General features: G+C 43.5%; 1 protein-coding gene across 1 annotated transcript in view; it reads right to left on the bottom strand.

The window, feature by feature from the left end:
• The window catches only part of cntnap5a (contactin associated protein family member 5a), a 140,837-nt gene that overhangs the window by 61,088 nt on the left and 64,465 nt on the right, over window positions 1–15,284 (bottom strand). The window contains exons 5-6 of the mRNA XM_085250368.1: window positions 5,924–6,127; window positions 5,396–5,580 (exon numbers count right to left, since the gene is read on the bottom strand). Of these exons, the coding sequence (XP_085106494.1) occupies window positions 5,396–5,580; window positions 5,924–6,127 (389 nt within the window). The remainder of the gene's footprint in view (window positions 1–5,395; window positions 5,581–5,923; window positions 6,128–15,284) is intronic.

Below are 15,284 nucleotides of genomic sequence, written 5' to 3'. Positions count from 1 at the left end.
TCTGCATTCTACTATACTTGAGAACCAACAGTCACTTGTGAGGACACACCCACGGTCCTCACAAGTTTGAAGCATTTTTGAGGCTCAAAATGTGGTTTTAGTGTCAGGGTTACAGTTAGGTTATGGTCAGGGTCAGGCCTTCATTTTTAATGGTTAGGGTGAGGGGCTAGACCAGGGGTCGGCAACCTGCGGCTCTTAAGTCCTTATACTGCGGCTCCGTGTGGTTTGGGAAAATAAATTAGAAGTATTTAGCTGAAGTGTATTTTATTTATGTTTGTTATTTTTTACCTTGTAGTTCTACATTGGAAGATTATTGTGATATTGAAAATAAAAATTAAATTATATTCTATAATTTTTTCATCGCTCAAAATAAGCGTCACACTCGCAGAAGCCGGTGTACCCGCCGAAACGGCGTGCATTTATCGAGACTTTCAACCCCAGGTAGGCCAGTTATGGATGTTCAGATCCACATTATGTCAGCAGCTCCACCGTGAACTATGTTAAACCAAACACGCTCACGCCCCACAGACGACAGCTTACAGTCCTGTAGAGATAAAGTGACTTCGTACAGCCCCGACCTGCAGACGCTGTGCGCAGAGGTTCAGGAGCAGAAGTCCCGTTGTAAACATATCACGGCAGACCCGACGATGTTTGCATGAACTCGCTTTTCAGCTTCTCTTTATTGACCACTTTTCAGGTGCGTCCGCCTCCCCTGCAGCGGCGCTGCAGACCACGCCCCGCCACACACATTAACCAGGTAAAATACATATTTAGGCAGAATTTTGCAAATATCTATTTTTCCTCTTTCAGCAGCATCGAGCTTTTTTCCAATTATTTTTTAAAAGTCAAGTCAAGGCTCCAAAAGCCCAAAGGCGATATGAGGATGACTCACAACAGTTTTTGTTTTGTTTGTTTCATTTTAGTTCAGCTTTGCTTTTGTTATATTTCTTTAAGAGATCTAAATGTGTTAATTACATAAATAAAATGTAATTTTCTCTGTAGCACTTCATGGATTTCATAAGCAACACACCTTAGTTGTTCACACAAAGCATAAAGGTAAAAAAGAATATATACAGTGTTATCTTCATTTTAGATGTCAAAAAGTATTTGCGGCTCCCAGAGTTTTCTTTTGCGTGGAAACTGGGTCCAAATGGCTCTTTGGGTGTAAAAGGTTTTGACCCCTGAACTAGGGAAACCATTATGTCAATGAAGGTCCTCACTAAGATAGCTGAACGGGCTTGTGTGTGTGTGTGCACAGGTTGGGTAATGAATGCGTTTGTGAAAAGAGGAGATATCAGCGTTCATTTATTTATTAAATCTATGGCAGATGCTGACGGAGTAACACTCAATTCAATTCAATTCAATTTTATTTATATAGCGCCAAATCACAACAAAAGTTGCCTCAAGGCGCTTCATAGATACAGAGAAAAACCCAACAATCACATGACCCCCTATGAGCAGCACTCACAGCCTCCAAAGCTACATCACACCTGTTACATGCTGTATATGACTCCCCTGTGGTCTTATTGCCGCAGCAGTTGAGGGAAGACTTTTTCCTTTGTTAATGTAACAGGAGCAAAGCACATGTTACATTTTTTCATTTATTTATTTTTAATGGAAGAACGTCCCAATCCATGCCCCAGGAAATAATGAGGAACTCCATATCCAAGCACTATGAGCTGGCATCAGGGCCTGACCTCTAATGACCTCACTAATGACCTCACTAATGATGTCACTAATGACCTCACTAATGACCTCACTCTTGTGAATGAAGCCAGACTTAAAAGCTTTCTCTAACAGAGCAGCAGCAGATGAAAGCCTGTTCTAGCCTGACATTCTTGTCAATAACATGTTTACGTAATGTCCCCATAGTTATTACACATGCTGTATTTTAATCTTCATTTAAAAGAAAAACAGTTTTTAGATCTATTTTTTTCACAGCTTCTTATCAATGCTAACGACTTCACTAATCAACCATATGTTGGTTGCAAACAATTTTTAAATTAAATACTGAATTTAACTATAAACAGGACAGCTACAGTGTTAATATTGATATCAATATTAATTACTAACTGGCTCATACAGCTGATAATAACAGTAACAAATGTAGCTCATACAGTGGGGCAAAAAAGTATTTAGTCAGCCACCGATTGTGCAAGTTCCCCCACCTAAAATGATGACAGAGGTCAGTAATTTGCACCAGAGGTACACTTCAACTGTGAGAGACAGAATGTGAAAAAAAATCCATGAATCCACATGGTAGGATTTGTAAAGAATTTATTGGTAAATCAGGGTGGAAAATAAGTATTTGGTCAATAACAAAAATACAACTCAATACTTTGTAACATAACCTTTGTTGGCAATAACAGAGGTCAAACGTTTACTATAGGTCTTTACCAGGTTTGCACACACAGTAGCTGGTATTTTGGCCCATTCCTCCATGCAGATCTTCTCGAGAGCAGTGATGTTTTGGGGCTGTCGCCGAGCAACACGGACTTTCAACTCCCGCCACAGATTTTCTATGGGGTTGAGGTCTGGAGACTGGCTAGGCCACTCCAGGACTTTCAAATGCTTCTTACGGAGCCACTCCTTTGTTGCCCGGGCGGTGTGTTTTGGATCATTGTCATGTTGGAAGACCCAGCCTCGTTTCATCTTCAAAGTTCTCACTGATGGAAGGAGGTTTTGGCTCAAAATCTCACGATACATGGCCCCATTCATTCTGTCCTTAACACGGATCAGTCGTCCTGTCCCCTTGGCAGAAAAACAGCCCCATAGCATGATGTTTCCACCCCCATGCTTCACAGTAGGTATGGTGTTCTTGGGATGCAACTCAGTATTCTTCTTCCTCCAAACACGACGAGTTGAGTTTATACCAAAAAGTTCTACTTTGGTTTCATCTGACCACATGACATTCTCCCAATCCTCTGCTGTATCATCCATGTGCTCTCTGGCAAACTTCAGACGGGCCTGGACATGCACTGGCTTCAGCAGCGGAACACGTCTGGCACTGCGGGATTTGATTCCCTGCCGTTGTAGTGTGTTACTGATGGTGACCTTTGTTACTTTGGTCCCAGCTCTCTGCAGGTCATTCACCAGGTCCCCCCGTGTGGTTCTGGGATCTTTGCTCACCGTTCTCATGATCATTTTGACCCCACGGGATGAGATCTTGCGTGGAGCCCCAGATCGCGGGAGATTATCAGTGGTCTTGTATGTCTTCCATTTTCTGATGATTGCTCCCACAGTTGATTTTTTCACACCAAGCTGCTTGCCTATTGTAGATTCACTCTTCCCAGTCTGGTGCAGGTCTACAATACTTTTCCTGGTGTCCTTCGAAAGCTCTTTGGTCTTGGCCATGGCGGAGTTTGGAGTCTGACTGTTTGAGGCTGTGGACAGGTGTCTTTTATACAGATGATGAGTTCAAACAGGTGCCATTCATACAGGTAACGAGTGGGGGACAGAAAAGCTTCTTACAGAAGACGTTACAGGTCTGTGAGAGCCAGAGATTTTCCTTGTTTGAGGTGACCAAATACTTATTTTCCACCCTGATTTACGAATAAATTCTTTACAAATCCTACCATGTGGATTCATGGATTTTTTTTTCACATTCTGTCTCTCACAGTTGAAGTGTACCTCTGGTGCAAATTACTGACCTCTGTCATCATTTTAAGTGGGGGAACTTGCACAATCGGTGGCTGACTAAATACTTTTTTGCCCCACTGTATATGAACTTTGTTCCTCAAAGCAACAGAAGCAGACAAAAGCCGCTGGTTTAGCCTCCTATACTCGATCAACTACATTTCCCAGAGTTGCACATGAACATGTTTGGGTTCGTGTGAATTTGCCTCACTGCATATTCCTCTATAGCATTTATCTCTTCATGCCAACCCTGATCTGTCTATGTCTGACCCTGAGCGTCCCAAGCCAGTACTGTCCGAGCCACAGGGCCCCGCTCAGCCTGCTGTGTTCAGTCCTGCTCTGTCTGAGCCAAAGCCTGAGCCAGTAACTCCTCGCTGTGGCGGTCGGCCACCTGTGCAGCTGCTGCGGTGTCCCATCACTGTCACCGCTGGCTTCCAGAGAGTCTCCTCCATGCATGCCGTTGCCGACATTCTGCCCTGGACAAAAGGTGGTACTCCAGCTCGGTTGCTTGCCTCAGACGCTGATCAACCTGTCTAAGTGGCTCCATTATCTTCACTGTGGCTGTTGTCCTGTCCAGTCACCTGGACATATCAGCCTGGCATGGACTTGGATGCCAGACTACATCCAAGCCACCTCCGCCCTTGTCACCAGAGGGTCTCCGTCGCAGTGGCAGCCTCTGTCCATGTCTCCAGAAGAGTCCCGTCTCCTCCCATGTCGCCTCCGGCTCCCGGCCAAGCCACCAGAGGAGTCCGCCCTCTTCAGTCATCGGTAATCTCTGGCCAAGTCTCCAGATAGGCCACGTCTTTTCCATCAAGAGTTGATCTCTGCTGCTGGCCTCCCAGTCATCCTCCAGAATTCCTCTGTGTCAGCCTCCTGCTAGTTTTGTCCTCCTGGCCAAGGCCCTGGACTGTTTTCTGTTTTGTTTAGACTCCACTGCATGTATGGTTTTTGGTTTTGTTCCAGATGTACTGAGGATGAACATTCTGTTCATGAATGGCTTGAATGGGTTTACAATAAATAAAGTTAGAATCACTTAAGTCCGCCAGTCCCAGTACTGGGACACGGATGTATCTCTTATTAATACACAAACCAAGCAGAGTCTGCACAGCTCTCCGTATGCTACAATAATAAGACCCCCTAGTACTGCTGTGATTAAATTCTGATTTGTGAAGCATCAAATCTGGTAGAGCTAAACCTTTTCTTAAACACACTAATAGCATCGATATTTTCTCGGTCATAAGGCTGTTGCTCACACTTTAATCTTAATAAGACTGAAGGACAGTTTCTGGGGCCATTTGTCTCGTGTCCAGAGAGGCCAAGGTTGTATAGTTCGGCTGCAGAGTTGTGAAGCGTTTACCGACTGAATCTAGGTATGTTTTTTTTTTTTTTTGCTAAAATGTATCCAAGGTCTTTGGGGGTTAAAGCAAAATGTCCCTGTTTGCACAGCATACAATGCAGAGTCACACAATGTTAAATGCTGTGTAAAGGTCTGCAGAGGCTGCCAGCGTTCTTGGCAGGCAGCTGTTCTTTTGAGGAATCAAAAATGACCCGTCTGCTATTTCTGTTTCTCTCTGTTTTTCAAATGATTATTTCAAATAAAGCCTCTTTCAGGACATACTCAGGTGAGAGTCTGTTTAGCACCATGAGCACAGTTCATCAGTGCTTTAATAATGACAGGGTTGTCTCATCCTCAGCAGCTAAATCCATTAACTGCTGTCTAACCTCCACTGTCTGTAATCCAGTCAGCACATGGACTCACCTCGTAGTCCACCTCCAGTGAGTGTCCTTCCCCTTTGGTTTGGAAGCGCTGTGTGTAGGAGTCCACTGTGAGGTTAACCTGCTTGTTGAAGCGCTCTATATGAACCGAGTGCCAGTGCTGGTCATCCAGCAGACTGCCCACAGTGACAGGAACACGATGGCTGCTGAACCTCGCTCTGCTATCATCTTTACAAACAGAAGACCAAGAAGACAGTGAGCAGACACATCTCCAGTAATGACGCTGTATTTGTGTATGTACAGGTGGAAGTAGGCGCTGCTTCTCAAACTTCTCTCAACAAAGCCAAGCTGGTCTGTACCTTTCAGTATCGTTTGTGAGGAACAGCACTACTCTTCACATTCAGTGAGCTTATTATACATTCAGGTTGAGCCAATGATAACTTAATCGTAAAGACATCCTCCAAAATATATCTCCTCTAAAGGCCCCATATCCCCTCAAACACACTCACGCTCTTCATCTCTAGCAATGACACGTCAATGACCACAGGAACACTGGAAAAACAGAGCTCACCTAAGTTGAGGTAGAGGTCCAGTCTTCCTCTGTGAAGTTCTAGGGTGATGTAATCTCCTCTCTGCCCCTCTCCATGCAGCAATACGCCCTCGGCCTGATGGCTTTTGAAGCGCAGAGAGATCACGTCCTTGACCGTCGACATGGACTTCTGGTTGAACCGATACAGCAATGAGCTTCTGCCATCAAAGTCTGCCACGTATGACTCTACAAGAAAAGGATCAACTCTAGAGTCAGTATTACGTCAGTGACTGTAAGTAAAGGACAATTAAAGTGTGTCTAATATCTATTTGGTTGTCTTAGCTCATGTGCATCTTACAAATCACAGTGCAGATACTGTCATATTTTCAGCATGAACTGGACCTGAGAGCAGACTCAGACAACTTGGTGGTTTAAACGTTTTACGTAAAGATAATCAAACGACAGGAATACATTTTCCCAACTGGTACCGAGCAGGGAGGTCATCGGAGGATGTAAACAATGGCAGAAGAGGTATTTTTAATGTCATTTTGACATCTTGCTTGTTAGTTTCCAGAACAGCGGCTTTGAACGAGCAGCAGACAGTTAGGCAGCTATCCAGAAAAAGAGAGAGTGGTTCAGTGGAGTGTGGGCAGAAGACTGGAAGACACTGGCTTTATTTGAGAAATGTGCAAGTTTGAGTGATTATCATGGATACATTTTACATTTTAAAAGGTGCATCAACGTAATGTCCCATTGATGGAAGCCAAACGTTCTGGAACATACTGGGCAGACAGGGTTCTCCTCCTGTCTGCAGGGTGGCAATTTTGTTCAGCAGTTCGAAGAAGAACTGCGATAGCCTGCTTCCATGCACATGTTGGCAAAGATAGTGTTAAACCGATGGGACAGTCACTGCCTTGTAGAATGGGGAACAATGGAAGCTTTAAGAGGCTTAAGAGGCTTCAGAAGAGCAGTGACCAGTTGCAGAGGAGGTAAATGTATTATGCAGATATTCTAACCAGGCCAAATGAGAGCTCCAGGACCATGGATCTGATAACATCAAACACCATAATGCTGTTTCTAGTTTTCACCATTTCTCCATTAGATTAAGGATCAAACTAAGTTTAGCTTGCAAAGATTTTTGAGACCTGAGAGACAAAGAGGGGACCTCCATTAAATGCCACAAGGAATGCCATAAAGCTGGAACACATGATTAACCAGTTTGCTGTTTCAATGACAGTAGGTCTCTTAGAAATCTGTATATGATGGCTAGTATGACTTTGTTACTTCCGATCGAGGCCGGCCACAAAAAAATCGGAGGTTCTGTAAGTGCCAATACGGCAATAGGGAACAGGAAGAGGAACAGCTGCAACAAAAAACCCAAGTTTGACGCTTCTCTGCTTAGCAGTTATAGACCAATTTCAAAACTCCCATTCATTGCTAAGATTTTAGAAAAGGTTGTGGCTACGCAGCTTATAACTGTTCTGGATACACTCTGCATAAATTCATCCGCGGAGCCCACTCTACTGAAACTGCACTTCTTAGAGTGTTCAGTGATGTCTTGATGTGATGAGGAGAATGCTCCGTTTTGCTGAGTTGGACCTGACCTCTGCCTTTGATACTGTTGATCATCATATTTTGCTAGATGGGCTGAGACACTGGGTGGGTTCCTTTGAGCCCCAAGATGTTTCCAAACTACAGATTTTGCATAGGTGCATAGACTCCATTAGAGGTTGGATGACTGATAACTTTTTTCTACATAATGAGGAGAAAACCAAAGTCCGTTTGTGCTCCTACCAGGAATCTTGGAGTTCTTTTCAGAGCTCTTTTACATCCATACCTCCCCAGCAGGTCCCTGAGGTCATGTGATCAGGGCTCGCTGGTTGTCCATCATACGAGGCTGCTACCGACAGGTGACAGAGCTTTTGTAACTGTGGCCCCAAGACTGGAGCTCTCGCCCTTTGAGCTTGAGATCTGTGCACTCAGTGGTCTCTTTTTAAAAAACAGCTAAAAACTCATCTTTTTAAACTTGGCTTTGGTTAATTTTTGTTTTCATGTTTTATTTTCTGTGAAGCACTTTGTGATTGTTATCAAAGGTGCTAAACAAATGAAATTTTATTACTCTTACTTACTAACTGACCTACTAGTTCCAGTTTTACTCCTGGCACATTTAGTACTGTCCAGGCTAAGATATATTCTATGGCACTGAAAGAGTGAGGAAGGATCTTGGTTCAGGAAAGCTGAAATCTGTGGAGAACTGTCAGACGAGAGCTTCAGGTTAATATTTTGGAAACCTGCACAGTACGTGATTATGAAGGTAAACCAACTAAATAGCAACTGGTACCTAGCCTCTCTTGGGTTCAGGCATTTGGCATTCTGCAAATAAAACATGTTTTTTAGTATGTGTCCACACAATAAAAAGGCAACTCGGCCCCACCAGCTCGTTCAGCTGAATTCATTCAGCACCAGATAACAAAAATAGTAAGGTAAAAGCCTCGAATAATAGAGAGAAAATCCCAATTATCAGAGGACCCTCTATGAGCAAGTATTTGGCATCAGCAGAAATGAAACACTCCCTGTGATCGGTCGGGGTTGGGAGAAATGACAAAAGGCACACTGTGCAAAAAAGCCAGAGAATAATAATAACTAATGATTAAAATGCTTTATAAACACATAAAAAGTTAAAAGAGGTAAATGTTTTTTGGAGTGCATCGAAGGAAAGGTTCAGGGTCACTTGATCCAGCCATTACCAAAACTTTTATCCAAAAGAAACTATTTAAACTGAACTTTAAAAGTTGACAGGATGTCTGTCTCCCCAATCCAAACTGGGAGCTGGTTTCACATAAAAAGGGGCTGAAGTCTCTGCCTTCCTTTCCACTTAATACTAAATATTACAAGTAAGCCTGCAATCTGAAAGGAAACTGCTCTATCGGGGGTGATACGGTACTATGAGGTCTTTAAGATATGATAGGACCTGATTAATCAAGACCTTGTATGTGAGTACTTTATATAGGATTTTACATTTCATTGTAGATTTAACACGGAACCACTAAAGAGAAACTAATATGAGAGCAATATAATATGTCTCTGTCCCCGTCAGTCCCTTTATTGCAGTATTGTGAAGTCTTTACATGGAGCTGTTAGAACGAGCTGATAATGATTATATATAATTGTCCAAATCTAGAAGTAATGAACTTTAATTAACTGTTTTTTGCAGCACTCTAAGACAGGATGTTTGTAATTTTAGAGATATTGTGTACATACAAGAAAGCATCCCTGCATATTTGCTATGTAGGGACATAGCGTGGTCAAAAATTACTCCAATAACCTCAGTTTTTATTTTAGAAGCTGGAAATCAGAGGTCATACAGATCATACTTTAATGCAGGGATGGGGAACTCTAGACTGCAGGTTTTAGATCTCACCCTGGGTCAGCACACCTGAATCAAATGATAAGTTCATGACCAGGCCTCTGGAGAACTTAAGACACATGTTGAGGAGGTCATTCAGCTGTTTAAATCAGCTGTGTTTGATCAAGGACACATCGGAAACGTTCAGGACACCAGCCCTTGAGTTCTTCCACCCCTGCTTTTAGTTATTCCTGCAATTTAACTAATTTGTGTTTGTCCTCATAGATAGACAAAACTGTGCATCATGGCTATCGTGTAGGTATTATTTGCATAGTAATGGAAGTGTATGATATATCTAATAATACTCCCTAAGGGAAGAATAATATAATGTAAATAGAACTGGCCCCAATGTAGGATCCTGTGGAACTCCATAATTAATGTGTGAAGGTTTTCCATTTACTTGGGTAAACTGGAGTCTAATATATAGATATGATTCAAACCTTTACCACTGGGACCACTGTTACCTTCACCCTCTACATCTTCTCGAGCTGTTCTCTGGAGCCTTGGTACTGCACGAGCTTCTCATGTTCCTTCTTCCTGATGTTGCTGTCAATTGGAACCGCTACATCTATCACTACAGCCATCTTCCTCTTCTTGTCCACCACTACTATGTCTGATTGGTTAGCCATCACCATTTTGCCCGTATGTATGTTGAAGTCCCACAGGATCTTAGCTCAGCCATTTGCCACCACCCTAGTGGGCGTCTCCTGAACATCGTGGATTGTCGTTGTCTCATGCTGACACTCACCAGTCCCCGGCCTCCTTCCTTCCACTTAGCGTACAGCCAAGTGCTGGACTTGGGGTGAAACTAGGGCTGGGCGATATGGCCTAAAATCCATATTACGGTATAATTTGAAGCATGTGCGGTAACGATATATATCGCGATATATTCTTTTCTTCTGTATAACGTATTTTACACACTACAAGGCACACTTAAAATGCTTTAATTTTCTCAAAAGCGACAGTGTGCCTTATGTATGAATTCTGGTTGTGCTTACTGACCTCGAACCGATTTTATGTGCTACATGGCGCGTAGAAATCTGTCCAAAAATGTTTTAGTCCGACTTTGGTAAGCTACGAAGACGCACCGCCTGATGGATTGTCGGAGCATTACAGCTGCCGTAGTCAGGAACCTCGCAGAGTAATCTGGGTCCTAAACTCTGTCCCCTTCAGGTCCCAAAGTCAAACAAACACTGCGGCATCACTGAGAGTTGAAAAACTGTCTAAATTCTTTCACCTTTAATAAAATGATCAGCGTTGCTGCTTTACCAGGTGGAACAATTAAGTTTAACATCCAGGCATCCATGAAAACAGAATTTATTCAATTCAACGGAGTTGGAAGTTAGCAGGAAGTTAGCTCGCTAGCTTCCACCTAAACATGATGTAGCATGTTCTGACTGAGAGATTTCTGAAAAAATTAAAACGTACAACTCTGCTATCACTTCCAACATAAATGAAGACAGAAAACTAAACAGCAGTGATGTTTGTAGGGTTACTGAAGCTGGACTAGCTTGTATATAATGATGTCCTGTCCTACGTGATTGCTAGCAAAACAGCTACGTTAGCATAACATTAGCACAGTGAAGCTGGAGGATGAACGCCAATTTTTTTCCACTCGATAAAAGTTAACGTGAAGGTTCCTGATTGTTAGAGACAAATGCAATCGCATAGCAGGATGCTGTAAACGGACCAAACTTCAGTCAGGAGAACAACTGAGATAATCCATCCACAGTATGAGGTTAGTCATTAATGCACTGCAACAACACGGGAATAGAGCCGCTGTGATAGAATACTGCATTAATGTATCAATGGTAGCGAAGTGGAGGAAGCGCAGTTTTTGGCTTTCCCCATCTTCCAAAAGTGCTTCGTCTCTTTGCTATTACTGTCACCCGGCATAATTTGCAGATGATATTGTTTGCAGCCGCTGCAATGCTTTCGACCAAAACAGGCTCTGCTTGATGACACCATCAACATGCGCTATCGCGGTAGAGTGGTATAGTCAAAATCTCTACCGTTGGCCAAATTTATATAGTTTCTACCGTATACCGTTCATACCACCCACCCCTAGGTGAAACCCTCCATGCATGGTCAGGAGCTTTCTTGTCTTGATGTCAGTGGCTTCTATCTCCTCCTTCAGCCAGCTTATTATCCCAGCAGGGTACCTGATCACGGGCAGGGCGTAGGTGTTGATAGCCCGGATCTTGTTCTTACCGTTCAGCTGACTCCTCAGGACACAGCCTGACCCTCTGCAGGTACTTGGTGGTTGCAGCTGTCCTAGCAGCCTCTTTGTAGTTTCCTTGTACCTTTGGGATCACCAGGTACTTGGATCTGATTACCATGATGTCTGCAATGCTGCCTTCTGGTAGTTCGGTCCCCTCAGTTCCGACTACTTTCCCTCTCGTTGTTATCATGCGGCTTCTCCAGCCTGAATGACATCCCAGTGTCCTTGTTGTATATTCTGGTGGTGTGGATCAGTGAATCGATGTTTCATACAGTCTTGGCATACAGCTTGATGTCATCCATGTAGAGGAGGTGGTTGACAATATATAGCGTCTCAATTAAAAGTTTAAGACCACTTGGCAAAAAAATCACGTTTTACATGGTTGGATCTTAACAAGCTTCTAAGAAGAGCTTCAAATGCAACAAGAAGAAATGGGAGTGAGACAAAATATTTTTTTGAGCAATTTATTGAAAACAACGTTTAAACTGAAGCAGGCTGTTCCAAAGTTTCAGACCACACCTCCAAAAAATCCCGGAAACCCCCCCAACACAGAAATCAGAGTTCCAAACATGAACTCAGTAATGAGGAGCTCCACCGTTATTGTTGATTACTTCAAAGATTTGTTGCGGCATACTTGATGCAAGAGTTTCCAATAGGTGATGGGAACATTTCAAGTGTTGAAGATGGCTGCGCGAAGGGCTTCTACTGTCTGGAACTGTTGTCTATTTTTGTAAACTTCCCTTGCCATCCATCCCCAAAGGCTCTCAGTTGGATTTAGATCAGGGGAACACGCAGGATGGTGCAAAAGAGTGATGTTATTCTCCTGGAAGAAGTCCCTTGTCCAGTGGGCATTGGGTACTGTAGCGTTGTCCTGTTGAAAAACCCAGTGGTTACCACACAGACGAGGGCCCTCAGTCATGAGCAAGGCTCTCTGCAACATCTGGACATAGCCCGCAGCTGTTTGACGCCCCTGCACCTCCTGCTAGATTGTTCCACTGAATTAAAAAGCACCCCAGACCATTATGGTGCCCCCTCCACTGTGGTGGGATCTGCTTGTCATTCCAGTGATGTTGGAAACCATCAGGACCATCAAGGTTACATTTATTCTCATCAGAGAATAAAACTTTCTTCTGCCTTTCAATTTCTCATGTTTGGTGCTCTCCTGCAAAGTTCAAACGGTCAGATCTGTGGCGTTCAAGGAGACGCGGCCTTTGAAGACGTTTTTTGTTTTTGAAGCCCTTCAGTCTCAGATGCCTCCTGATGGTTATGGGGCTGCAGTTGGCACCAGTAATGGCCTTAATTTTGGGTCAAGGTTGTCCAGTCCAAGGGCTCTTCTCTGAGCCCTTGGTGAAGTAAATGGATTGATTCTTATATAGTGCTTTTCTACTCTCCCGGAGTACTCAAAGCGCTCATTCATACAACATGCCTCATTCACCCAATCACACTCATACAAGCACTTCTAAACTGAAGTGCAACTAAACAACATTCACACACATTCACACTCTGATGGACGCATCGGAGGGCAATTTGGGATTAGTTATCCTTGGTCTTGCCCAAGGATATTTGGCATGCAGACTGGGGGAGTCAGGAATCAAACCACCAACCTGTAGCTGATCTGCTCTACCACCTGAGCCACAGCCACCACCAGGTAACAGTGGTCCCAGTGGTAATCAGAGCACCAAGTGCAGTGACTCCCAAGCGAGGCGAGTGGCTCCAGCAGACCCCAGGAACAACATCGGAGATCTCTGTCCAGAAGAGCGAAGTCCTAGGACCAGCTAAGATACTGTGCAGGACCCTCAAGCTCCCAGGCCTCTGGTAGAGGACCTAGATCCTTCAACTTGGTGAAAAGATTTGCGGGGATTATTGTGTTGAATGCAGAACTGTAGCCCACAAACAGGACATAGGGTCCAAATGGCACAGGGTTGTGTGTAGCAGCTGTGGTATGGCATCGCCAGTGGAGCAGTTGGTCTCGTGGATGTGGAACGTACAAATGAAGGGATTCCTGCAGTGGCGTCACCACCTCGACACGAAGCTAATGCTATGGCTAGTGCGGAGGAAGATTATGCTTTAACCACGATACTGGAAGAAATACGGGACTTCCGGAGAGAGTTCCAAGATTTCAAGTCTGACCTGGTCAGAGTCAACAATAAGATAACCGAAGCAGAGACCCGTATCGCGAAAGTGGAAGACCGAGTGCAATGCCCCAGCCATCCTGTGGAAACGTAAGGACTATGTTGAAGCTAAAAAAGGCTTTGAAACAACAGAACATAAGATTTCAGACTCCCTATCCTGCTAAATTGAGGGTTTTCTATCGGGATGGAACTGTGCTCTATTCGGCGGAGGAGGAGGCGACTGCGGATATGCGAACCAGGGGATTCGTGAGCATCTTCAGATTTTTAGGAGGTGCTCCCCCTCCATTACAGGAGACCAATGAGGATATACTACTCTGTCAAAGTGGGTGAGACAATAGATACCTTCCCCTTACTAGATGGATAGTTAAGACTATCAGAGAGACGATGGAGAAATGCACCTTAAAGGTGAAATCAGGGGCCCTTATCCTTTAGCAAGGAGAGGCTTCCCCCTGCTGGTGGGACTTACACAACATATGTGCCAGGGTCTGATAGGAATGACCCCAACCTTGGAATCACGTTTTTCTTTTTCTGTTTGGTTTTGAGCAGTTATTATTTTTCATTGTTCGGGTTCTCAGAGGGAGTTGACCAGTCAATAAGTTATACAAGTTCTGATGCTTGAAAATGTAAATGGGCTTACAAATCCTATTAAGCGAAGCAGATTTCTAACTAAAATGAAGAAAGATTGAGCATAAATCGTATATTTCCAAGAAACCCACTTGACTAATAATAAACATGGAAAACTCAAGAGAATGGGCTTTACAAACATGTTCTCCTCATCATACAAATCTGGCCGCAGGCGAGGTGTGGTGATCTTAATCTCTAGGGATCTAAACTTTGAAAAGTTGTCTGAAATTAAGGATAAGGAGGGGAGGTTTATACTGGTTCGGGGAACGGTTGATGGTAATCTGGTTACATTAATGAATGTTTATGCACCACAAGGAAGTGACCTGAGTTTCTTTAAAAAAATTATTAATATAATGGTGACAGAAACCCAAGGCCCCTTGATTTGTGGCGGCGATCTGAATATTTGCCTGTGGCCGGATTTAGATAGCTCTAATAGAAGAATGCTGGAATCAAGTACTTTGTATAAAAGAGTCTCTGCACTTTATGAAGAGGTAGATTTAATTGACGTATGGAGAAATCGTTTCCCTACAAGGAGAGATTATTCTCATTACTCAGCTCCACATTCCCTTTATACAAGGATAGATTATTTCATGACGTTTGGAAAAGATAGGGATGAAATCCAATCATGTGAGATGGGTACAATAGACATACAGGGAGTGCAGAATTATTAGGCAAATGAGTATTTTGTCCACATCATCCTCTTCATGCATGTTGTCTTACTCCAAGCTGTATAGGCTCGAAAGCCTACTACCAATTAAGCATATTAGGTGATGTGCATCTCTGTAATGAGAAGGGGTGTGGTCTAATGACATCAACACCCTATATCAGGTGTGCATAATTATTAGGCAAGGACTTGACAGGCTCAGAAAAGTCAAAAATAGTGAGATATCTTGCAGAGGGATGCAGCAGTCTCAAAATTGCAAAGCTTCTGAAGCGTGATCATCGAACAATCAAGCGTTTCATTCAAAATAGTCAACAGGGTCGCAAGAAGCGTGTGGAAAAACCAAGGCGCAAAATAAC

This window comes from Mchenga conophoros, linkage group LG16 (assembly GCF_057382185.1).
Source record: "Mchenga conophoros isolate Kocher_MC1m ecotype Shallow Benthic linkage group LG16, M_conophoros_male_GT1.1, whole genome shotgun sequence".
Lineage (NCBI taxonomy): Eukaryota > Metazoa > Chordata > Actinopteri > Cichliformes > Cichlidae > Mchenga > Mchenga conophoros.
This window is presented reverse-complemented; position numbering and strand designations above follow the sequence as displayed.